Consider the following 27,146-nt stretch of genomic DNA (forward strand, 5'->3'; position numbering starts at 1 on the left):
GGATTCAAACAGCCGACCTTCCGATCGGCAAGTCCTAGGCTCTGTGGCTTAACCCACAGCGCCACCCACGTCTCTGTTATGTATATAATTATGCATTATTATTATTTTACACGTAAGCCTCCTTGAGCATGGTCCCAATTACGAAAAGGCAGCATACAAATAAAATGATGTATACTGTATGTATATAATTTGCAATCTGCTTCAACAGTTTTATCTGATGAATGGGACTGTAGTCTGTGAAAGCTTATGCCATCATAAGTTTGTTGGTTCTTAAGGTTACAAATGGCTCTGTTGTCTTTGCTAACACTAATACCCCTCTGCAGAAGTCAACTGTGGCAGTATGTATATTTTAGGGTGACTGTAGTCCTGAATCTACTGACCTGAGAGTAAGTCTATTTGAATTAAGTGGGATTAATGTCTGGGTAAGCATGTCTCACATTGAATTATTAGGTGATTAAAAGACAAACAGAAAGGTAATATTGAGTGTGTATGTATTTTGCAGGTTCAGAAAGTGGCACTAGGCGTGGAAAAGATATGCCTGTGTTTTATTTCACAAAATTTATACACTGCTTGATTGTAAAAATCCTTGAAGCAGTTGTGCTGTTTCCAACCTATAAATCTAATATTGTAAATTACTTTTAAGCTGTGGCTAATTTCCCACATGTTAAATCGGCAGAGGTAAACCACTGCCCCCAGTCTAATTAGCCCTCCCAGGCCTCCCCCTTTGATGTGCAAGGCTGTTTAGCCAAGCCATGCACACCTGTGCTACACCTGATGTCAGGTACAGGACCGGTCAAGAGAGGCACCAGGCTTTGCAAGTGCTGATCATCAACTGATCATCAGCACTTTCAAAGTGCTGTGCCTTTGCCTGTGTGGTTTGATTTCAAGCCATGCAGGCAAAGGAAGATGGGTCACTTGATGTCAGGTGATTGACACGTGGATAGCACTGCCTACTTGTAAAAGCTGTCCTATTAAGGATCCAACTAACGTGCAGGATCCAGTCCCCCATCACCACCACATTAAATATTTCACAAATTAGGGGACAAAGCATTCCTTCACGAATCAATATGATTTATTGATTTTCATTCCTTTCCCCATACAGACCATGGATGGAATTAGAAAGATTTGGTTCCCTCAGTGGGTGCTTATAGTGCCATTTACACTTCATCACACTCACTGGCCAGGCCATCAACTGGAAAGGTTTTTATTCCACCCATAAAATGTTTGATTATTCCTTTTTGAAAACAATGATATGCACCCACAAGTACTGAGCCTAATTTGTTCCTCAACTTGTCCCCCAATTTGCATATTTGACTGGCACCTAGGTTTCAAAATATAAGACCATACTATATGATGAATTTTAATAAAAAGAGGTGTTCAAAAGCAAAATCCTGTGCATGCCAAGAGCTCAGTGTGGCTTACTCCCTGGTAAGTGTAGTTAGAACTGCAGCCCACCCACGCCATATAATCAAACAACAAACATACGCAGAATGTACTGGGAATTCAATAGCAGATATGAGTACTTATGGAAGCATTCAGCCATACCAGAAAACATCCCAATATATCGACCCATGTAGAAACTGCATTTCTAACCCCCCAGAGTGCCAGATTAATGCTTTTCTTCCCAATATAAAAAAGCACTAAATATATAATGGAAAGCCTGCATGGGTGTGTGCATATTTTGAAAGAATAATTGTGTTGGCTTGTCCCACAACCTCACTTTCAAAATTGATAATTCTGTGTCTCCTGAAAGACCGAGGCTGCATTTAACTTGGGAGGAAGCCCCACTGCACCTAACTTCCGAGTAGACTTGCATAGGATTGCGCTGTTAAGGTTGCTATTCTGTGCTCACTTGCACAGGAGTAAGCCCCGCTGAATGAAGAGAGGCTTACTTCTGGAGTAAACACACATAGGATTGTGCTCGAATTCAGGGTAGCAGGTCATAAGCTTCATAATATCTGAGGGACGTCACAAAATTAATGCTTTTCTTCCCAATATAGGAAAACGGCCATTACAATAGGAAAACGTACTTTGGTGGGTTCCCCCTTCATAAATTAATATTTTCACGATGCAGTACTGTAAAGGGCAAGAAATAGGAAGCATTGCCTGGGGCTGCTGTCTTCTTCTTCCACTGTGTTTTATACACATTTATTCAGAAGTAAGCCCCACCAAGTCGGGCAGGAGGACCGATCAGTTCCAGATCAATCTGCTTCGGATAATAGCCTTTGAAGTGACACGGCAAACATGGAAGGGAAAGTGAAACTGGCAAAAGATGCTGAGTTGCCAAATTATGTCCAGGGAGAAAAAGAGAATAAAGAGCATTTAAGAGTTGTGGGGAACCTGAGGTCCAGGTAGGCCTCAGGACTCCCTTCAGGACAGGTGCTACAACCCCAGGCCATGCCTCTGGCCATTCCTCCTCAAATCCTTTCACCTGAATGAAATGTTTCATTAAACTTTGACTCTGCCTCTTGCTCCCCTGAATGAGGGATGGAGAGATAGTGTGGAAAAGTATATGACTTTCACATGGCTGGAATGTACAAAGGCAAGTGTTGCCTCTGCTGTTCCACTCACTCGCCTCTGGCCCCATCCAGCACTGACATGGCGTGAGTCCCTCGAATGTTTGCCCGTGAGGGGCAGCAGCCCTCAGGCTTGCAAAGATTCCTCACCCCTGCTACCCAGGGCCAGACCAAGACATTTTCGCACCTGAGGCGAACCAGAACATGGCATCCCAACCCAGCCTGAAAATAAAGGTTGAGTGAAGATGCTGCATGAATAGGCAGGGCTCGTCTCACACACTGTGCTGCCTGGGGCAGAGGACAAGATGGCGCCCTCCCTGTACCATGCACAGAAGCTGACTGGAGCTGTCGTTGAATCTTAACTTCAACCTGGCAACAGGATGACATCCTCTAGTCTGTGGTTTATATAGGTCTGATCCCCAACACAGGGGAATGGCGCTGGGTTCAAGAAGAATGGAGGGTGCCTGTCGCTTCTGCCTGAGGAGACTACTTCCCCTAAATAATTATGGGAGCTGTATTTTGTTATGGGTGCTGAGAGTTGTTAGAAGGCTCCTGTTCCCCTCACAGGACTATAATTCACAGAGCCGTTCGTCAATCTTTCTTCCTCAGGAAGTCTGGGAATTGTAGCTCTGAGAGGGGAATACAGGCCTCCTAACAACTCTCAGAAACCTTAACAAACGACAGCTCCCATAATCCTTTGGGGGGAAGCCATTACTGCTTAAAGTGGTGCAATAGCATTTTAAATGCCCGATGCGAATGTAGGTTGAAAAGTGTAACATGTGAGGGAGGCAAACACTTCTTATGAAGCACAGTGGTGTGCCTTGGAGTCTCAAATTTCCGTGTCGCCCTGCGAGATGCCAAAATTCAGTGCCGCCCACCTCTCGCTTTCCACCAAGGCTTCGCGCCCAGTACAACTGAACCAGTTGCGCTCCCCTAAATCTGCCTCTGTGAAACAAACGTATGCGCTGATGTCAAAGAGACAAACACATACCAGCCTGACTCCACCATGACACCACAGCAAGGGCGACATTTTTCCATCTTTGCCGCATTAAGCACTTGGTCCCTTACCTTTCCCGCCCTGACCTGGCCACAGTGATCCATGCGACGGCCACCTCCAGGCTTGACTACTGTAATTCGCTCTATGCGGGGCTGCCCTTGAAACTCTCCCACAAACTTCAGCGGGTGCAGAATGCTGCAGCGAGGCTCCTCATGGAGTCCCTGCCATGGGAGCATATTCACCCAGTGCTTTACCAGTTGCACTGGCTCCCGGTGGAGTATAGGGTCAGGTTCAAGGTGCTGGTCTTGACCTTTAAAGCCCTTTGTGACTTAGGCCCCTCGTATTTACAGGACCGTCTCTCCTGGTATGCCCCGCAGAGGACCTTAAGGTCAATGAATAACCATAGTTTAGAGGTCCTGGGCCCCAAGGAAGTCAGACTATCCTCCACCAGGGCCAGGGCCTTTTCAGTGATGGCTCCAACCTGGTGGAATGCTCTGTCCCATGAGACTAGGGCCCTTCAGGATTTAACCTCTATCCGCCAGGCCTGTAAGACAGAGCTATTCCGCCTGGCCTTTAATTTGAATCCAGCCTGATCTTTTATTTCCCTTCTCTTCCCTCCCCCTCCCCTTTTATGAAGATTACCCGCTCTGAGACCCCACAGCTAATTCTCCCCTGGCCTCCTCACTGGCCCAAGTAGGACCAATTCAGCCAGATAGCCCTGGGATTACCTAATGCTTATTTCCCCTAAATTGATTTCTGAACTTTGAATTTTATTGTTATTCATGTTTTATACTGTATTTTATGCTGCTTTTACAATTAGGTTTTACATTTGTTGTTAGCCACCCTGAGCTCGGTTTTTGAACCGGGAAGGGCAGGGTATAAATACAAATTTATTCTTATTCTTATTATCACTTGAGAATCCACTGCAATCCTCAAGAGTAGGCCAAGCTACAGGGAATATAATAGAGGTTCGGTCTTGTGGTTAAACCATGACAATAAAAATTCATCTTCTTTCAAGGTTAGCTTAGTTGTGTTGCGCACACAGTTGTGTCCTCCAATGGAGGGGAACTGGAGGAATGGCTGGAACAGGGGGCACTGCCACCTGAAGCGGTTGACTCAGCCTAATGGTAGAGCCGTACAGAGGTACCTCGGGTTAAGTACTTAATTCCTTCCGGAGGTCTGTACTTAACCTGAAACTGTTCTTAACCTGAAGCACCACTTTAGCTAATGTGGCCTCCTGCTGCTGCCGCGCCGCCAGAGCACAATTTCTGTTCTCATCCTGAAGCAAAGTTCTTAACCTGAAGCACTATTTCTGGGTTAGCAGAGTCTGTAACCTGAAGCATATGTAACCTGAAGCGTATGTAACCTGAAGCGTATGTAACCCGAGGTACCACTGTACTTCAATCCTACATGTATTTGGGGCAGAGTGAGCTTCATTCAAATGTGTGTGTATGTTCTTCAAATCCACACTCAGTAACTATCTGCTGTAAGAAGGTCCCATGGTACCAGAAATAGCCAACAGAGCAGTGAACACCTTGCTGTAACAATTTTATCAGACATGGCGGGAAAGCCTTGGGAGTTTCTCTCAGGATTCTCCAAGATGCTTCTTCAAATCGCTGAGGAGAAAGCTCCAAAAGCACTTCAAACTTAATTTTAACCTGAAATCCAATGACAACCCAACTTGAGCAATGTTGCCAGCATTATCAAAACTCGTAGCGCTTTCCTCAAAACGACTCAAAAACGTAATCTGAGGAGAAACCACCAGATTCTCATTGAATTAATGCAGAATCCAACGACAAGTTATGGATGAGTGAAAACATCCTTAGATTTCGATATTCTTATAAAAAGCTGTTCTGCTATTCCTCAGAACCCCAAAGAAAAAAAAATTCTGAGGAAATAATTGCCTGAGGAAGAACCCACACAATTAAAATTTTGCTTTTGGCAATATTTAAAAGAGATCAGAATCCTCCTCCTTGACCACCTCCCCACCCCCCACCCCCAATGTCATAAATCTTTTAAAGCATTGAATGAAACACAGGTTATCTAAACATCAGATTTTCTAATTTTATTAAAAATTCACAAATTTTTTAATCCAACTTTCCCCCCCTTTCATACAGTGAATGGTCTAATATGCACTGGAGGTCACACAAGCTTAGGTTTATTTGAACAATAAAAGACATATGAGAAATTTAATATATAAAGGAAAAAAAGTAGCAGCTGCTGACTGCATATTTGACCATAAAATTTAAATATTTTGGACTTTTTTTTCTTTTAAAGACACAAAAATAAAACCTGTGTGGGTCTATATAAGTCATATTAACAATTCCATTAATGTTGAACAGGACTAAACATTAGCAAAGATGTTAAATTTCCCCCCCTCTTAACCTTGTAACACTTTGTTTAAAATGTTTTGCGTTTTTCCCCCGGGCTGTGGGTACAGCACCCCCAAAGAGTATTTTGTGCTATAGAATTGTTTTATTTGGCAACTGTTTGATTTTATAAGTTTTTATTCTTTGCCTGCTGTAAACGCCACCTTTACAAACTAGCACAGTGAAACACAAGCCCTGTAATGTCTTATAACAACTACAGAAAAAAAGGAAAAAGAAAGAAAAATGAACTATTTTGGTTGATTGCTCAAAATACTTTGCTTTTGAACAAGAGGTTCTAAAACAGGAATTTTTTTTAAGTAAAACATTGCGCTCCTGAATTTAACATTCGACGTAAACAGTTGACTGCTTTTTTTTCTAGTTTCATAGAGTCTTTTTATTTTTGTTTGTTTAGCTTTTATTTTTCTGAAGGTAGAATACTTTGTCGTTCGTTTCTTTTCAAGTCAGTTTTTTTTTTTTACTTAGAAGTCTAGCAGAAGACTTCTGGGTTTTGAGGATTATTGGTGTGTGTCGCTCAGAGAAGGTAGAAGAGTTGATTCGGAGGGCTTATATTTAAATATTTGCTATTTTGGCCAATGAAAATAAAATAAACATAAAAGCACCACCCTCCCAAAAAGAACAACAAAATTAACTACATTTCATTTGCCCCACCTGACATTTCTGAAGCTTTAAAAGTCTATTGTTGTGGCTCATGTTGAATGTTCGGAGGCAAAATTAAACAAATCAATAATACCAAAAGAATCATCATTTTAAAAAATGCTAGAATTCCTTGAAGCTTTTTTTTTTTTTTGTCTTGTTCTTGTTGACCTTGCCTTTATTCAATATTGGTTTCTTTTCCTATGAGAAAAGTCTCTGAGAATCTTGTTTCCCCCCCCTAGAGTTATAGTCTAGTGAATGCGGACACTCACTATTCGCCATCCCATAGTATATGGCAGTATCGAAACAAATCCACTTTGCCAGTGTCTTTTTTCCTTCTTCACTTGGTACAAAAAGAGATTACTTTCTTCATATTTTTCCCCTTGTTTTTTCTTTTTTCTCCTGTTCATTCTGTATCATGAAGATTGTCCTCCGGTTTATACCAAAATCTCCCTGGGCTTCGATCTGAAATGAATAATTCAGTTAATTCCCAAAGTTCACCAAAAAAAGGCAAAACCCCCAACAAATATATCTATATATCTATATGTCTTAGGGCAAGAAAAAAAGAAAGAAACTATTTGCTCGAACTCGTTTCTATACACCTGGATGTAAGCAAAGGTGGGTGTCGATTGGCCACTTACTTCTCAGCCCCCAGTCTTGGTATTTAAAGCTACCATACAGCAGCCTCGTTCATTTCGGGCGGATGTGATAAGTGGCTGCCATAGTTAGCACCGCCGTTGACGGATATCGAGGAAAACGGAGGACTCGGCCCAAAAACTTCGGCCGACATGGAGTGCAAGGAGCCAGGTAGGTTGGGTTCGGGGCTCGGAGAGTCCCCAGGTGGGTGTGACATGATATCTGTGAAACGCTGAGCTTCGCTGGAAGGGTGGTGTCCAGGTAAGGGGTGGTCCATCCCTCCGAGAGGCGTTCCTGACGACCCGGACGATGGCACGAAAGGGAGATCCACCGGCGTCTGGGCTTGAGAGGAAGGCGGTCCTTGGGGGAAGAAATCGTAGTTGCTCCCAGGTCCGTAGTATTCGCTCTGGTAATCTGGCAGGCGAAGAAAAGATAAAAGGTTGACGTACATGCCACAGATATTTCTTTATTTCTTTGCTGCATCAGGAGGTTTTTTAATATTTTGTTGTGTTTCCGAGCATAATTCAAAGTGTTGGTGCTGAGCTTTAAAGCCCTAAACGGCCTCAGTCCTGTATACCTTAAGGAGCGTCTCCACCATCATTCAGCCCGGACACTGAGATCCAGCGCCAAGGGCTTTCTGGAGGTTCCCTCATAGCGAGAAGTGAGGTTACAGGGAACCAGACAGAGGGCCTTCTCAGTAGTGGCACCCATCCTGTGGAATGCCCTCCCTTCAGATGTGAAGGAAATAAGCACCTATCTTATCTTTAAAAGGCATCTGAAGGCAGCCCTGTTTAGGGAAGTTTTTAATATTTAATGCTGTATTGTTTTTAACACTCGATTGGGAGCCGCCCAGAGTGGCTGGGGAAACTCAGCCAGATGGGCGGGGTATAAATAATAAAAATAAAAATAAAATAATGATGATAATTAGTATTATTATTATTTTGTCTTTTGCTGGAAGCTGCTCAGAGTGGCTGGGGAAACCCAGCCAGGTGGGTGGGACATAAACAATAAAATTATTATTATTTTAGATCATAAGAACAGCAGAGGATGGCCTGATCAGCTGTCAATACTGCATAACCAAATTTGATTAGTTACGTAGCAGGATGTCACCCTTTTCACTATGTGGTTCATGGTGGGCTGAGATTCTCCATGTCTCGATTAGAGAAGGGGAAACATAGGAAAAGCCAGCCGGATCAGGCCAATAGCCCATCTAATCCAGCATTCTCACAGGGGCCAGCCAGGTGTTCCAACGGGAAGCCTGCAAGCAGGAGCAGAATTTGGTAATATGGCGCCCTGTGCTCTCCTCCTGTAGTTTCCAGTAATTGGCATTCAGAAGAACTAAGGTCCAGTCCCGAGGGCCTTCTGGCATTTCCCTCGCTGCGAGAAGCCAAGTTACAGGGAACCAGGCAGAGGGCCTTCTTGGTAGTGGCACCCACCTTGTGGAATGCCCTCCCACCAGATGTCAAAGAGATAAACAACTACCTGACATTTAGAAGACATCTGAAGGCAGCCCTGTTTAGGGAACTTTTTAATATTTGATTAATTATTGTATTTTAATATTTTGTTGGAAGCTGCCCAGAGTGGGCTGGGCATTATTATTATTATTATTATTATTATTATTATTATTATTACTATTATTATTATTATTAAGGAAAGGTAAAGGTACCCCTGCCCGTACGGGCCAGTCTTGACAGACTCTAGGGTTGTGCGCCCATCTCACTCTAGAGGCCGGAGGCCAGCGCTGTCCGGAGACACTTCCGGGTCACGTGGCCAGCGTGACATCGCTGCTCTGGCGAGCCAGAGCTGCACACGGAAACGCCGTTTACCTTCCCGCTAGTAAGCGGTCCCTATTTATCTACTTGCACCCGGGAGTGCTTTCAAACTGCTAGGTTGGCAGGCGCTGGGACCGAACAACGGGAGCGCACCCCGCCGCGGGGATTCGAACCGCCGACCTTTCGATCGGCAAGCCCTAGGCACTGAGGCTTTTACCCACAGCGCCACCCGCGTCCCTATTATTATTATTATTATTATTATTATTATTATTATTTAACCTAGCCTTGGCTTCTTTTGCACCTTGACCTGGCGCCATTTTCTGCTTCACCACAGTCAGCAAAATGATTTGGGGAGGCCCTGATGAGGCCCCCAGCCACCACCTCAACAGTGGTGCAACTTGGGTTGGACCTCAGAGCTGAAGTCTGGACCACCACAGCCCAGGCTCTGACCCCCTAAGTAACCCCCCCCCCCCGAAAGTGGCAAATTACAGTGACAAACATGCTCTGCATCAGCATCTGTGCCACCAGTGACAGCTCTGGGTCTGATGCTGATGATTGCAACTTTTGTTTCTCCTTACTTTAAAAAACCTCATTATGTTGGGGGGGGGGGCAAGGACCAGGCACCTACACAGTTGCAAATGATTTTCATAAACAACCCCACCTTTCCCCCTAGTTGCATCTTAAAACCTGTTTGCACATCCTCAACTTTATATTAAAATGTAATGAATGCAAATTCTGCAATAAATTAAAACCACACTCTGCTATAAGATGCCAAGTTGAATCAATTTTGCTAAATTGTTATTATTTTCACACTTTGATCTGATTATGCTGATAAGGGGAAGAGGGGGCACAGAAACTTCTGTGGTTTCTGATTTCACCCAGTAACTTGAAATAACATTTTTTCAACAATAAGTGAAGCTTGATTTTGTTTTTAAGAATGAGAGATCGCCAAGATTCTTATAAAGCTGAAGATGAACTCTGCAGCCAAGATCACTTTGGGGAACTATTCCCATGTTTCTGTCAAACCAGTATTAATATGGTGGCGTGCAAACATTAGCTCCTCAAAAGTACATCTTCTTGGATTCAGTGGGGCTTACTCAGAGGAAAGCGGGTTTTTAGGATTATAGTCTTTGTTTGCAGGGAGGTTAGACTACATGAACTATTTAAGGAGCATTCATTCTGGCTTGTCTGCGGGTAGGCTAGATGGCACTGCGTCAAAGCCAGTGTCATCCTCCACCTTCCCTGTCACTTTCCTTACTGCAAAAAGGCCTGATATTTTAGGAGAGTGGGTTTATCACACAATGTTTCCCAATCAGCTATAATTGTGCAACCTACCACTGAACAACAGTGTCGTCGTAGTCGTCCCCCCAAAAAACATGATAACTCCATCAGACAGTCACTTTGGGGCAGTCATTCCATGGACTGCCTCAGTGGGAGATATGGAAAGTGGTGCTCATTCCATCAGCTTAGCTGAAAGACCAGCTCTATCACGCATCTCTTACCCCTGAACTGTGTCAGCTAGTCATTAGAAGAATAACTATTTAATAATTGGTGTCTGAGTTTTATTTTTCCCCTCCTTCTCCCCCTTCCCTGGTGGGTCATTTTCCACCTCCCTCAATTTTAAGCCTATGTGCTTAAAGACTGTCTTGTTTTAAGTTACAGTGGTACCTCAGGTTACATACGCTTCAGGTTACATACGCTTCAGGTTACAGACTCCGCTAACCCAGAAATAGTGCTTCAGGTTAAGAACTTTGCTTCAGGATGAGAACAGAAATCGTGCTCTGGCAGAGTGGCAGCAGCAGGAGGCCCCATTAGCTAAAGTGGTGTTTCAGGTTAAGAACAGTTTCAGGTTAAGAACGGACCTCCGGAACAAATTAAGTACTTAACCTGAGGTACCACTGTATTGCATTTAAGCCACTCTGGGAGCCTTCTTGGCTGAAGAGCGGACTACAAATTCTATAAATGAATGAACCTGAATCCTTCCTGAAAATAGCAACTGTGTGGAATCACCCTCAGGCCCCACTGCAAGATCATTATATCCCTTACACTGGGGCTAGCCAACATGACACCCTCCTCTCACCTTGAAAATGGGTTAGGGCTTGCCAGTCATCCCAGTGCCTTTGATCTAATTGGCCCAGAACACAAGGAAGGCAGGATCAGGTTTGCTTCTTTGTGACCGATTCGGAAGAACAGTGCCAACACATATTGTTTATCTCTGTGAGTGCCCCCCTATGCTAGGGTTCCAATCTGCACCAGCCCCACCCCCCAAATTGGCAATTGGAGGGGACTCCCACTCACCCCTTGCATTTCAGGACAGAACTATGCAGTTAATTTCATGCTTAGTTTGGTTCTGAGTTTTGGGGTGCTTTTAATAAAGATAAAGGTAAAGGTACCCCTGCCCGTACGGGCCAGTCTTGACAGACTCTGGGGTTGTGCGCCCATCTCACTCAAGAGGCCGGGGGCCAGCGCTGTCCGGAGACACTTCCGGGTCACGAGGCCAGCGTGACAAAGCTGCATCTGGTGAGCCAGCGCAGCACACGGAAACGCCGTTTACCTTCCCGCCAGTAAGAGGTCCCTATTTATCTACTTGCACCTGGGGGTGCTTTCGAACTGCTAGGTTGGCAGGCGCTGGGACTGAGCAACGGGAGCGCACCCCGCCGCGGGGATTCGAACCGCTGACCTTTCGATCGGCAAGCCCTAGGCGCTGAGGCTTTTACCACTAAAAAAAAAAGCTGAGTGCTTTTAATGTTGATGTATTATTTTGTTTCTTTATACAGTGGTACCTCGGGTTAAGTACTTAATTCGTTCCGGAGGTCCGTTCTTAACCTGAAACTGTTCTTAACCTGAAGCACCACTTTAGCTAATGGGGCCTCTTGCTGCCGCCGTGCTGCCGGAGCACGAATTCTGTTCTTATCCTGAAGCAAAGTTCTTAACCTGAAGCATTATTTCTGGGTTAGTGGAGTCTGTAACCCGAAGCGTATGTAACCTGAAGCGTATGTAACCTGAAGTACCACTGTATTTTGTTGGAAGCTGCCCAGAGTGCCTGGGGTCAGATGGGTAGGGTATAAAAACAACTTGTTGTTGCATTAGGCTAGACCCTATGAAGCTGCATGAAGAGATTCATTCCAGAGTCTAAAGCAAGGCTCTTTCTGGGTTCAGCTTCACAGGGGACCTTTGCAGAAAGAGCTGTAGCTCAGTGACAGAGGATCTGCTTTGCATAAAGGAAATCCCAGGCTCAATTCCAGCTAGAGCTGGGAAAGGATCCTGCCTGAAACCTGGGGGAATCGCTAACAAGTCAATGTAGATAACACTGAGCTTGGTGGATCAATGGTCTGACTCAGCGTGAAGCAGCTTCTTCTCTTGTGAGGGAGGCAGTTCAGCCTCTTTACCATTTAGGATGATCCTCTTAAGCTACTGCTTATAGGAGGCCAGGAAGCATGATTTGGCTAAAACGTGGGGGGCTAAGGATTTCATAAAGCCTTTATACCCCCTCCCCATGACTTGAGCACTGGTTCTGGTACGCTCAAGGGAGATTACAGGCACCTGCTGAATTTTCAGCTACCCTAAAAACAAACCCTAAAACTAAAAGGGGTACCTTTTAGTTGGAGATAAAGGGAAAGGATGCAGTGCCAAATTAGTCACTAAAGAAGTAAGTTTTCTGGCTAATGGGCTGGGATTAGGTTCCCACCCAAAAATTTTATAAAAATTTAAATATTATAAATATTATCTAAAATTAAACAGCCTAATCTCAAGTTTATTTCCTGACGGTTTTGCAGTGCCCCCTCCCTGCAAACTTTCTGGCTCCAGGCCTGTCAAGAGGTGTAAAATCAAAATTCTCCGACTGGCTTGTGTGTGTAGATGCAGCTACCGAGACGTGTGAACACGCCCAGGAACCACCCCCCGCGCTTACCCACCTCCGTAAAAGGAGAAGGGCCCGTTGGGGATGAGCTCTCCCGGCTCCAGACGGTCTACCAGCGGCCTCATGCGGCGGGGGCTGCGGAAAAACGCGTGCCGTCGGGCCCCCAGCGCGCTCAGTTGCTTCATGCGCCTTTCTTTGGAACGCCGATTCTGGAACCAAACCTGCCAGGGAGAAGGAGGAAGAGAAGCCGGAGTTGAGAGGCTGCCTGGGATACCGAGGCGAGGACAAGGGCGCGGGGATCAACGCTAGAGCCACGGGGGAAGAGAAGCCAAGCAGGATCGCCCCCGTGGTGCGCCTAGGGCGCACGGAGAGATGTCGTTTGGAGAGCTTTTGGAACACTCGCCCTGGGTATTCGCCAAAGGGCCAGGCAGGCAGGCAGGCAGGCAGGGGGTGTTAATGGAGGACGCTAGGCTGACCACTCAGAGACACCAAAATACAACCTAAGAACACACACGAAGGTATATCAAACCAGGGAAACCGGATTCTCAAAGCAGCTAAACGGAGGGAGCAGTGCTGGATTAACACATATACCAGGGTTGACAAGCGGGCCGGGAAGGGAACCGGATTAGACGCCAGGATTGTTAAAGCAATGCCTCTCTCGGTTGTATCCAACGTCAGTTTCATTCAGAGCAAACCCACTGAATTTAATTGGTACGACTAACTTAGGGTCGTTAATTTCAGTGGGTCTCCTCGGAGTACAATTTAGCTGGAGACAACCACACGTCATTCACCCAATCCGCAATTTGTTAAAGTGAAATGGTGTGCAGAGATCTGGAGGTGAAACTGCTCGATTCTTACTCGCTCATACATGTATCTAATTATAATTTTACTGAAGGTAAATCTCTCTCTCTCTCTCTCTCTCTCTCTCTCTCTCTCTCTCTCTCTCTCTCTCTCTCTCATACACGCGCGCGCACACACACACACACGAGAGAGAGAGAGAGAGAGAGAGAGAGAGAGAGAGAGAGAGAGAGAGAGAGAGAATTTTACTGGAGGTAAAATTATCGGGCTTCAAGATATCCTCTGGCTCAGAAGAAAGGACAGCGCAAATCCGGATTCGGGGAGCGTCGCGGTTTACACACCACCGGAAAGAATCCGCTCTCCACCCCTTGCCTGGCTCAGCATACGCAAATACAGATGCTCCCTTTCGCTGACAAGCACACACTCACAGGGACATAGTCCAGATACCAGCCTCCCTGCTTGCACGCATTTTGCAGATAAACACACACACCAGGTCCCCACGTTCACAGAAGGGTGGAATGAGAGGCAGGTCTTGCATATAGGGGCAGAACTCGTGTACGCACACAGCTGTGCACACACTATCCATTTAAAGAACCCCCGCACAGTGTCGTTTACCCCTCCCAGAGCTACAATTCCCAGCACCAGTTCCCAAGATTCATGTGTGCGTTTGAAATGTACCGTACACCAGAGCAAGACACAACCCCAGTATTCATTGATTCATCGATCAATCAGGCAATTAAAACATTGATAAAGCACTTAAAAAATTAAAATACCTTAAGTGGTGTACACGATTAAAGCAGTAAATGAGATCATTGGAACAAAAATACAATATAAAACATGTAAAACAGTGGTATAAAAAACAATAAGGGGAATTAATACAGAAAAAAATCAGGGTCTGATATTATGGGTCAGTAAAAGCCTGGTGTGTCTTTACAAGAGGTCTGAAGCAAGTGATAGATAAATACACACAAGCCAGTTTTTTAATATAGAAAATATAGAGGTTTAAAGTTACTTAAATGTAGTGTTGGCATTATTATTATTATTAAGCTAAAGTGGGGTTAAATAATTTGAAATCTATTTCCATATTATCAATTACGGTACTTACTGCACAATCCTGTGCATCCTTACTCAGAAGTAAAGGCAGAGCCACGCCCTACATTTAAAGCATATACTGGGAACTGCAGTTTTCCCCTAGCAGCACTACAATTCCCAACACCCTTAGCAAACTACAGTTCCCAGCATTCTTTAGGGGGGAATCATGTCCTTTGCGGGTCGGCATTAAGTCACAATGCTTTACATGAGGGGCCTATTCCCCATTAAAAGTGAAATCGTCATCATGACAGCTCATGTCCTATTTAATTCAGTGGGGCTTAGTCCCAGGTAAACAGAATTAAAGTTGCAGCCTCATTTTCTTATTTCTTTGTGGGAATGTGTGGGTGTTTTATTCATTTTCTTGCATTTATTTCCTACCTTTCTTCCACCAGGTGTCCTGTTTATTTTATTTTGTTTATGCTATGTATATACTGCTTAATCACCAACGCTTCTTTGCAGTGTACATCAAAGATTACTAAAACCACACACAGACACAGTGGATAAAATTAAGTCAAAATGAACCATAAAACCAGAAACCTTCCTTACAATGCCTGCTGAAATAGAAAGGCACATTTGTACAGCAGTACCTGAAGTTAAAAGGAGGAGGAGGTGGGGGGGCTCTGTCTGATCTCAACCCTGAGAGTACCAGGACCAGGGCTGGATTTAGGTTTGAGGAGGCTCTAAGCCATGGGTAGGCAAACTAAGTCCCGGGGGCTGGATGTGGCCCAATCGCCTTCTCAATCCGGCCCACAGACGGTCCAGGAATCAGCATGTTTTTACATGAGTAGAATGTATCCTTTTATTTAAAATGCATCCCTGGGTTATTTGTGGGGCATAGGAATTTGTTGATTTTATTCCCCCCCCCAAAAAAAATATTGTCTGCCCCCCCAAGGTCTGAGGGACAGTGGATCAGCCCCTGCTGAAAAAGTTTGCTGACCTCTGCTCTAAGCTACTGAAGGTAATGGGGCCCTTTATATGTCCAGCTGTCCTTTGTCAACAACAAATTGTTGCCGTTTTGTGTGTGTTGAATATATGCCATATGGTAATTTATGGACCTAATCGGTATCTTAAGTCATTTGCACATAACAAATAGGAGCCTAAACAACACAAAACACTGTTGCTGTGTATAGGTTTTATTTTTTATCTTATATTTTGGAAATGTACATCCAGTTTTTTTCCTTTAAATTTTTTTTGGGCCCCCCAAGAGAGTGGGGCCCTAAGCTATAGCTTGTTTAGCTTATACATAAATCCGGCACTGACCAGGACCAGTTGGTGACTGCGGTCCACTGAAACTGCTGTGGTGGAATGCAAGGAGCTCAAACAGTGGGTGGCGTCAGAGTCACTGAAAGGCGGAGCCAACTGCATCTAGCTTCAACCCTTTTCACCTCCCCAGCGGCGTAGCGTGGGTTGTCAGCACCCGGGGCAAGGCAAGTAATTTGCGACCCCTAACCCGTGGATTTGCGCCCCCTAACCTGTGGATTTGCGCCCCCTAACCCATGGATTTGCCCTAACCCCAGATGTTGCGCCCGGTGCGGCCGGCCCCCCCTGCACCCCCCACGCTACGCCACTGCACCTCCCTGTTGAGTTCTACAAGGGCAACACTGGGATGAAGGTGGAAGAATCTCACCACCAATGCCAAATCCTGGGCTGGTTGCAGGAAAGAAAGCAGGCAGGTGGGGGCGCTGGCTGAAGGCAGGCTGAGCTTGGTGGGTCATGGCCCCATTCGCCCATTAATGGACTAGCCTGCACTGCAGCTGACCCACATTTAGAGGCAGTAATGTTTCTGAACATCACTTGCTGGAAGCCACAGGAGAGGACAGTTGTGCTGTTGTGCTTGAACCCTGCTTGCTTGCTGACCATGGGCATCTATCTGGCTGGCCACTGTGAGAACAGGATGTTGGACTAGGTGGGCCATTGGCCTGATCCAGCAGGCCATTCTTACATTTGGGACTTGTTTGGCTCCAGCAGAGTGGTGACCGCATGTGCTTTCAGCCTTCACTTTATTTAATTCCAGATTGCACACGGAAAGATCTAATTTGCACGTTTGTTTCACATTTCAGAGGCAGGTCCTAGCAGAAAAGAATCAGCACCCCCTGTGTGAATATCTCCTCTCCGCCTCCCCTCCCCTTGAGCATACATCTGGGGTAGCCAACGTGGAGCCCTGTTGGACTCCAACTCCCATCAGCCACCAGCCAGCATATTTGTGGGGTGGCCTACATGAGCCGAAGCGGACAGTACCATTTCAGGCCGCAGGGAGAAGTGCCAGTTTTGAATTCTCCCCCAAGACAGAAATGAATTCCCTGTGACTAATAATTTCACACTAGCCAGAGAGGTTGTGGTAGCCCAGGTCATTCCCTGCTGGGCTAGTTTTCTACTTGTAGGTTATGTTCAATATTGGACAAAGCATTAAAAATATGCCCCCCCCCCCAATCTGCAGCCTGAAGTAGGTAGTGCAATCTATACCGGCCATTGCTGGAAGTTGTAGTATAGCAACATCTGGAGGGTCAATAGTGCCCCACACCTGGTGTAAATTGCAAAATGATGCCCATTAAATTGCAATCTATATATTAGTGTCAAGAGCTGTACAAACACATCGTCTGTATCTAGATACGTTTATAATCTGAGTGGGGGAAACTAGGCAAACAGTGTTTTCGGTGGGCAGAGATTTGGGAAACAGCATTAAGGAGGAGGGATAATAACCACCTTACAGTCCCATCCCACCATCCGTTTAGATTTTGCTGTCTATTGGTGATGTGTTTTCGCTGCTGTTTTATTGGGTTTATTTTATAGATTACTGTATGGCTTTTATTGCAATGCATTCTTCTTCCTCCCCCCCCCCCCCCCGATTTTATGCCATCCTTTTACGCTTTTAAATTTTGTGAGTCCTTCTGAGTCAAGGGACTAATAAAATGAATTAACAACACTAATAATAAGAGTCTGTTCTCCAGGCAGCTCTGCGGGGGGGGGGGGGGGTATCTCTCTCTCTCCCCCCTCCATTCTATCCCTACAACAACCCTGTGAGGTAGGTTAGGCAGAGAGATGTGGACTGATCTAAGGTCACCCATGGCTGAAAGGGGAGTTGGTCCTGGACCTAACCAAGACATGGGTAAGCCATGCAAATACACACAGACTTACTTGCAAACATTGCAGTACAGCCCCAGAGGATTGTCCATGCAGAGAAAATGGGCATGTGCACATCTAAGTATGCATGTGTAGACCAGGGGAAGCCACTGCCATGCTCTCTGATTGTGTTGGACTACAACTCCCATCATCCCCGAGCTCTGGCCTTGCTAGCTAGGGGTGATGGGAGTTGTAGTGCAACAACATCTGGGGCCCACAGGTTGAGAAAGGCTGTCTTAAGGGACCCTTTGACCTCATCTGTGCTAGTTGGACCACTTCCATCCGAGAAACCTGCTCTTCTATATAATCCGGAGGTGGAGATGGCAGGGATTTAACCCCGGATGCAAAGCGGCTGCCTTGTACCGAGCCAGAGCAATACTCCCATCTTACTCAGTAGTGTCTACACTGGCTGGCAGCAGCTCCTCGGTGTTCCAAGTCTTTCCAAGCCCCTCCTGGAGATGGCGGGGATTGAAATTAGGAACTTCTGCGCGCAAAGTAGATGGATGGTCTAACAACTGAGCGAAGGGTCTTTCCTCTCGTTTTTAAGCTCACCCCACAACTGGAGGGGGAGGGGCAAAGGAAGGAGGAGAAAAGGCTACCTTCTCTCCTCCGCTATTTCTCCCTATTTATTGATAGGCTTTCCGCTCACTTGAGCGCCCTCTCGCAACCGCGCTTCTGCTACAAAGACGCGCACCCTTCGGGGAACTTGCTCCCCGGGACTCCCTCTCTGATATACACATCCTAGCAAGCAGGAGAGTCAAGGCAGCGGCCCCCCTCCCCATCTTTAACTCCGTCCCCCCCCCCCCTATCAACCAGAGATGCGCTTCTCTCTCTCTCTCTCTCTCTCCCTCCCTCTCCCCCCCCCCAATCCATTCTTGCATAAGACACAGCCCAACATTAAGCAACCCCATAGCTCTTATTTGCCAGCCTTGAACGCTGATACCATAAGCTCGAGAATTAACAAAAGGCGTTTTGGAGCGGAATCCTTAATAAAGCTACTCTCTCTCTCTCTCTCTCTCTCTCTCTCTCTCTCTCTCTCACACACACACACACACACACACACACACACAGCATACTGCACGCCCTTGCTCACCAGCAAGGCAACCCCGATCCACCGTCACCCCTTCCTAAATCCCCCGAAAGAGCGCTTCTGTTCGTTTATTCAAGAAAGTCGCGACTTCAACAGAGAAGAGCGCTTACTTCCAAGGAGTCAGGTTGAGGGCTTGCGTGTCTCGTGGAGAAGCACTCCAGCTCAGGTCCACGGGGCTGAATTTCCACCTGGTGAGACCGCACGCTCGGGCCCCGGCCCCGTGGAACACCGGAGACCTTACACCCGAGTAAACGTGTATATGGGCTCTGAGCCCGTAAATATTAAGGATGGGCCCTTAGCTTAATGGGATACACTTCCGAAGAAGTATATGAGAGATTGTGTGTGTGTGTGTGTGTGTGTGTGTGTGTGTGTAAGCAAATAGTTTAAATTTATTTTAATATTGCCTTTTTAGAATGCTGTCACCTGCCTTGGGCGAGTAAGAAATCACAACAACAACAACAACAACAACAACAACAACAACAACAGGCTATTCGGTATTCAAAGTATAGACGTATATAGTCTAATGCAATCTGCAAGCAATAAACTGCGAATAAACTTTAGCTCCATTTTAGAAGGAACATCCTCGTGTGGCGTTGTTGTTGTTGTTGTTGTTGTGATACATTTCTTATTCGTTTTTCACCATGAGGTCTCAGGGCGGCTTACAATTTAAAAAACCGGGTATTAAAAACAGTCAAAACACATTATGATTATATACAATACACACGTACCTAAATATATAGAATATATAATGAGCGGGTATAAATGGATGATATCATATAGAGAGGTGTATGGATTATACAGAGGGAGAGAGAAAGAAGTTAATTAGTCTTAGCGGTGGCTATTCTCCACCGGATCGAGCTGAATATCTAATATCCTCATCTATAAGTATTGCATTTTAAACCCGAGTTTATTCTATCGCGCACCTGCCCCTTGGAAGATATAACTCTTCTCTCTATGCTTTCGGATTTTTCTTTTTCTTTTGTGGTGTGACTGGAGCCTTCCGACCTCAGCCTTCTCCTTAGAGTCCCACTTTTCTCTCCGCAAACCTGGGCGCGAAGGGAAGGAAGCGGAGCCCCGAAGGCGAGAGCGCGAGAGACGGAGGAGAGCAGGAGAGCGCGCAGTTTTTTTGCGAGAGACGAAAGTGACCAAGCCCGCCTTCCTTCCCTCCTTCTCTCCCTCGCGCAGCCACCTCTAGCTTTGGTCTAATGCTCTTTCTCTGAATTATTCCACTGCCACTCCCCCGTAAAAAACAAAACCAAAACCGCGCTTCTTTTCGTTGACCAAAATCCTCCGCTAACCCGCGCGCCGACGGACTGTCCCCCGCGCGCCCAGCAGAGACGGAGACCCGGGGCTGCCTTTCAAGGGAAAAGAAAAGAAAAGAAAGCACGCCCCCGCCCCCCAAACCCCAACCCCAAAGCGAAGTGTTTCCATGTGAAGCGCGCGCTTTGGTTAGGGGGTTGCAAAAGGAACCTCAGTCCGGATTTTCAGTGACGCTCTCTCTCCGGAGTAACGGACGCGCTTACATCTGCAATCCGGTCCACATGAAATGCGAAGCCTGAAACCGATTTCGACGCATTTTTACCGTGTGTGTGTGTGTGTTGGGAAGGAAAGGGGACCTCTTTATTTCAACGCGCGTGGACTCGGGGCCTTATTCAGAAAGAAACCACCTTCCTTTCTGAGGTTGACCGTCCTAAGCAGAAAATCCATCTCGAAATAGCCGAAACCCGCCAGGTCTTTAAGGCCACGTTTTGCTCTCCGAGCAGTCCGAGATCATGCATGTTCATTCGGACGTAAAACCCAACGAGACTTTCTCCGGAATCGGTATGTATAGAGCTGCGCGCCCGCCCGCCCGCCTTGGCCGAGAGCCATAATCAGATTTGACACCTCCAGAATATATGCTGCTCTCGCTCGCTCGCTTTTTTTGCTATAATCCCCAGAGCAGGTTAATTACAATTTCTGAATTCAAGAGAGAGAGAGAGAGAGAGAGAGAGAGGAGAGAGAAATGACTGCAGGGCCTATCAGCTTTCAAATAACCAAATCCAAGCTACCCTTTTATTACCCTTAAAAACAGGCAGTTGGACAAAACGCGGGTCCCGCAATGCAAAACGCCTCCCTGCCTATTATTGTCGCTATTATTAATATTTGTATACCGCCCTTCATCCGTAGATCTCAGGGCGGCTCACAGTTTTCTCTTATTTAGCACGCTACGGCGCAAAAGAGGCGCAAGGCGATCCTTGGAACAACGCAACCCTGACTATGTCTTCTCAGAAGTGAACCTTTTATAATCCAGTGAAGTTTACACTGAGGCAAGTGGGGTTAGGGGCTGCAGTCTATTAAGAAGAGCGACGTATGTGGGAAACTGATGGAGTCGGTAGAGAGCGCAATCTTTTGCGGATTTAAACCGGGATCCTCCAAGGAGATGAGCGCAGTCCCCTCCCACCAGAAAAAAAACAACAACACCCCCCTACCAAACGTACACAAGAACTGGAAATCCAACTGATTTACTTCCCTGAAATATTATCTGCAATAAGCTACTTCGGGTTCAGCAGGGTTTAACCCGAACTACCTACCAAGCCTTGGTCGTTAAGCGATTTAGAACCACACTAGAGAGCAAGGAAGTAAAGAGCCCACAAATTCTGGTATGGAGGAATTAATTCCAAATAAATCCATCTCGATTCCTAAACACCTTTGGAGGTGGGATCTTCTTCCGGGGAAGTAGATTCCCGTGAAATCAGCGGGGTACTTCGATCAAGGCAGCCCCCCCGCGAATTAAACGGGGGTTTACAGGCCAGTGGCGCAAGGAACAAGGCGCAAGACTTTGAAGAAGCCCCGCTTGGTTCAGCTGAGGGCAGACTTTTAAAGCTCGCGCTGCTTCGGTTGAGGAGGAAGCCCAGTCCCATGCCCAGGATCGCCCTGCGCATTTCCTCCCCAGTGCGTAAAGACGCAGACCGATCTTATCTGCGCCAAGACTGGCAGAGCGAAGAAGGAATTGCAGCCTCTGTCTATCAGCCGGACCCAACCGAACTGTTTTTAGATACAGAGTCAGCTTTAGGAAGGCGGTACCTGCGTGTAATGTACACAACAACACGCATCCTGTAGGAAAATAGGGCGGCCGGGTCAAAAAGCGGAGGGGGCCCGGCTCCCGCACCTTTAATCATCGGACAGAAGAGGGCTTTTCAGCAGGCGTCGCTTACAAGGCGGCAGCGGGGGCTCCTGTACCTTTAATTGCTGTGTAGAAGAAGCGATTTCAGGAGATAGTCGCCCTTCTATGTTCCTATTAAAGGGGCAGAAGCCCGGAGCCGGCCCACCCACTTTGCATTTGGCCAGCGTCCCATGAAGGATTTCTCATAACGTCACATTGTCAATGTATCCAAAGTTAATCCTGGCTCAGGGTTGACCCACTGAACTCCATAGACACGACTCTTACAGCTCCCTTAATTTCAATCTTGACTTAAAAACCTAGCTGGATTCCATTCAATGCCTTTCAGGAACTCTTGCTCAAAGTACGAGGGTTTTCTTGCATTTTAAATCATATTTCATATATACCTGCTTTTCGAATACCACACCCCCAATTAGGAAAAAAAACCCCCACAAAAGTAAATAAATAAAACAGATAACCCTCCTCCTCCTCTTTTTTTTTTAAAATCTATTTGAATTTTCTGCGTCTTGCAGGTACCACACACGATTCTGCCCGGTCTTTTTGGCAGCGCTGCCTGATTGTGTGAAACATCTCCTTCCGTATTATTGCACGTTATCATCCATTCTCCACCCCCTCCCTTTACTAAACCAGCAACTTGTGTAGCAACCTTGCACACACAAACAACATGGAATCTATCACTTGCAGCCATCGCACCGCAAAGGATTGAAACGGATAGATTTTTAACTGTACAGAGATCAAGCCAGACTTTGCAAGATGCTTTAGTAGTAGAAGCAAATAAAATAAACTACAATAAAATTATAGATGATCTCTCTCTCTCTCTCTCTCTCTCTCTCTCTCTCTCTCTCACACACACACACACACACACACACACACTCACACACACACATAATCACACTCCAATGATTCTCAAGGCAGGATAATTTTATTCTCCTTGATTCGGTTTGAACGCGATCCCATTCCGGATCAGTTGGTGCTCAGGCAGCAGGTCAGATAGCAAGCTGCCTTCAGTACAAGTCAGGCCACTGGCTCATGTAGCTCAATAGTGTCTGCACTGACTGGCAGCAGCCTTCCAGAATCGTAGTCTTGCCTAGAGAGGCACTGAACATGGGACCTTTTGCGCGCAAAGCAGACGCTTTGCCACTGAGCTCCCTTCCTCTAAAAAGAAAGCAAGGTTCAAATCCTCAGTGTTTTGAACTACGGGCTGCATACACTGACTGGCAGCGGCTAGGCAAGATTTCAGACTTTTCCCAGCTCTACCTGGAGAGGCGGGGGATTGAACTCGTGGCTTTCTGCGCGCATAGCAGACCATCGGCCCCTGGCTGCGGCCTCTCCCTTATCCCTCCAGGTCGGGACTGGATTAAGAGACAACAGGCCCGAATGATTCACATAATGAAGGAGCCGCCCAATCCACATCTGGATCTGCAGCCGAGTTAAGCCGGAAATGCCCTCAAACCAATGCGGAGCTGGGACAGCAGTGGAAATGGGATCCTCTCGGGGCAGAGAACTGTCTCTCTCGTTTTTTTGCTTGCTGTGAAAGTTCCACAGAGCCTAATAATCCAATTAGCAGTGCAAACCTAGACATGTTTACTCAGAAGCAAGTCCGAATGTGTTCCCTGGGATTTACCTCTCAGTCTCCCGGAGAACTAGGTTAATAGGTGACTAATAATGGTAAATAAAACAAGAACGTGTTCCGAGTTGCAGCACAGTTTAAGACTGTGAGCTCTGTCCATTTAAAGTACATCACCCCCCCCCCCCCAAGAATCCTGGGAACTGTCGTTTGTTAAGGGTGCTGGGAATTGTAGCATTGTGAGCTACAGTTCCCAGGATTCTTGGCGAAGGGAGAAACAATTTCAAACTAGCGACACAATATCAAGCAACCTTCTGCCGCTTCCTAAACTCTCTAAGCGCCACCCTGACGAAGCACTCTGGAGAACTCAAGGTCTCGCAAAATCCGCATTTTTCAGAAACGCAGGAAGGCTGGTGTTTTATTCTTTGAATCATCCGCAAACCTTCCATGGCTGAGTTTAAGAAAGAAAACAACAACTTTGCATGTCTACTCAAGAGTAAGCTCCTCTGAGCTCAATGGAACTTGCAGGGGATATGCAACCTAAATATAATTATTGCTCGGCCCGCCCGGGTGTGAATTTTTTGGATTTTCTCTCTCACAAGCCAAACTCCTCGATCTTAAACACACATTTTTTTCTTCGCTTCAAAAGTCAGTCTCAGTTCAATGATTTTATTCCAGGACTCCTTGAATTCAGGAGTAAGTGGACCTCTAGATTTTCACCCAAAGGCACACACTTCTAAAAAAATGTGGAGGCAAACAGCAGCGAGCTACTGGTTACGATCCCAGCAACGCGATTTGCTTTGAAGATCTGCATAGCTCGTTTGACATAGCGCGATCCTATGCACGTCTGCTCAGAAGGAACTCCCATTGACCTTCGTAAGACTGACTCCCACGTGGGTGTGCATTAGACTGGAACCTTAATTGGACTGTATATTTTGTTCACACACACACACACACACACACACACACACACACACACACACACAATTTAGGTCAATTAAAGGAAAATCTAATTAAGACTAAAAAATATTTCCGCCTCATCAATTAATTAATTTACACTGTCAACCGCCCTGTGATCCTTGGATGAAGGGCGGTATATAAATTTTAATCAATAATAAAATAAAATTGTATCCCTCTTTTCCTCAGAGGAGCTCAAGGTAAAACGTAAGCTGCCCCTTTTTATCCCGACAACAACTCTGCAAGGATTAAATTGCCTTAACTCTGGCTGGATTGGGGCCCATCATCTCTGTATATATTGTAGCAGTACACCTAAGCACTGCAATGTTATCACAGAATTCCTTAAGAACAGTAAGAGGTGCTTCTAATATTGAATTTCGTGGGAGTCAATGGGTCTACCCTAAGTAGGGCTAAAGTAGGTTATCACCTTGTGTTTCCCATTCCCAGACAGAAATCTATAGAGAAGATCGCCATTAATCAGTATATACATTTTCGAAATAAATAAATATGTAATACATTTTCCAACCAAATCTCTACTCCACCCCCCAAACAGAAGCCTCTGGGTCTCGTATCCTAAATCCAAAGACAGCAATATTCTCAATTGTCTCAACAGATCCGTTCAACCGAAGCGAAAAGGCTCTCTGTGTGCGCCCCGGATAAATATGTCTTTCAATAAACAAACAAGAATTCTGGGCTTAATCTGGGTCTGTTTTCAGTAAGCAAATAGAGCCTCTGAGCGTAGACAGAGCGCCCTTCCAGCGCTCTGCCAAGCTCAGCTTCGCAAACGCGTTGCCCTACCCTACTTGGAAGTAAGCAAATCCCTCCCAACCTCTGATGGAGCTAGGATTGCAGCTTTACCATCCGAGCCTCCGCTTGTTTTACTCGGGAGTAAACCGCTTCAGTGGGCTCAAATTACGGCTCACAAAGTCGCACAGCAGGAAAGCTGTAGGGTTGGCGCAGGGGACATTGAGCCCCGGGACGATTTTTCCAAGGTCTACCCGGTGGGCTTGGGTCTTTCAGAATGCGTAACGAGGCATTTATCCATTTCGAAGTGTTTTTAAAAGCGCCCTCCTCTTAAAATATCAGGGACCTGCGGCGGGTGAAGAGAATGAGGGAATTAATTCAGAGAGCCCCCGAACCTCTTTGGTGCTCAACTTTGCCTTAAAACGTCCGTCCACGCAGGCAATTTAGCCTCATCTCCCAACTCCGGATTTACAAACCTTCTAACAACGCCTGCGCATCAGACGTTTGAAAAGAAAAAGAAAAAGGTTGGATAGAGATCAAAATAATTAAAAAAAATAAATTTGAAAATTGTGCTTTTAAAAAATAGAGTTGAAATTTTACATTTGTTTAATTTTTTTTAAAAAAATGTATCCTGCTTAAGAAAAGCAATTAAGAAAACAAGGTAGGGGGTGTACCACGTCTTTTCATAATGCTCCCCAAATATTCCCCTCTTTTAATGACGAAAACACTGTGTCTATTTCATTTATCCCTCTGCTTTCCAATCTACAAGTTGAAGGAAGAAGCCTTGATGCGGCTATTTCTTTTATGGCTGTATTCTACTCAAGAGTAGACCTACTGAAATTAATGGGCCTAAGGGAGTTCTGTCCATTAATTTCAAATAGCTACTCTATTATTAACACGTGTGTGTGTTTGGAGATAGTGGGTCATATCCAATCTAAAAAACTCAGTTCCCCCCACCAATGATTTGAATTAACAATTTCTTCCCCCCTTCTCTCCCCCACACTCTGATTGGAACCTTCCAAGGGCGCTGATTGGCTGAGGGGTGTCTAGTAATCTGAAGTTCAGATAAAAGAGAGAGAGGTGTAAACAAGGCAGGGAGGTATTGACACAAAGGGATAAGGATAGCCCAGCAGCAGCAGAAAAAATTATAAATTCAGGGTAGGAAGGTGAAGAAACTAAGAAATTTTTAGCCAAAATAAAAATAAGCAGCTCAGGAGCACTTTTAAAAGGTCACAAAATATATCATGTAAGTCACACAATACATTTAAATTACATGGTTCTCCCTCCCCACTTAAAATCCTGGGAGTGGTAGTTTACCTCTTACAGAGCACTCTTAACAAACTACAGTTCCCAGGATCCCTTGGGGGAAGCTATATGCTATAAATGTATGTTGAATATGCTTTAAATGTATTGTGTGGATGAGACCTTTTTTTTAAACAAAACAAAACAGCATTTTACCTGCCTTATGAATCTTTTCCATGCATCTACCACGCATCTTTTTGAATTATGGTGCTGGAGGAGACTCTTGAGAGTCCCATGGACTGCAAGAAGATCAAACCTATCCATTCTGAAGGAAATCAGCCCTGAGTGCTCACTAGAAGGACAGATCCTGAAGCTGAGGCTCCAATACTTTGGCCACCTCATGAGAAGAGAAGACTCCCTGGAAAAGACCCTGATGTTGGGAAAGTTGGAGGGCACAAGGAGAAGGGGACGACAGAGGACGAGATGGTGGGACAGTGTTCTCGAAGCTACCAGCGTGAGTTTGACCAAACTGCGGGAGGCAGTGGAAGACAGGAGTGCCTGGCATGCTCTGAT

General features: G+C 45.8%; 1 protein-coding gene across 1 annotated transcript in view; it reads right to left on the reverse strand.

Moving 5' to 3' along the window:
* Positions 1-5,563: 5,563 nt before the first annotated feature.
* LHX1 (LIM homeobox 1) overlaps positions 5,564-27,146 on the reverse strand; it is a 53,184-nt gene continuing 31,601 nt past the window's right edge. The window contains exons 4-6 of the mRNA XM_028708218.2: positions 12,859-13,024; positions 7,178-7,586; positions 5,564-7,001 (exon numbers count right to left, since the gene is read on the reverse strand). Coding sequence (XP_028564051.1) covers positions 7,207-7,586; positions 12,859-13,024 — 546 coding nt within the window. The 3' untranslated portion in view covers positions 5,564-7,001; positions 7,178-7,206. The remainder of the gene's footprint in view (positions 7,002-7,177; positions 7,587-12,858; positions 13,025-27,146) is intronic.

The sequence above is a fragment of the Podarcis muralis genome, chromosome 15 (assembly GCF_964188315.1).
Source record: "Podarcis muralis chromosome 15, rPodMur119.hap1.1, whole genome shotgun sequence".
In the NCBI taxonomy this organism is placed as follows: Eukaryota; Metazoa; Chordata; class Lepidosauria; order Squamata; family Lacertidae; genus Podarcis; species Podarcis muralis.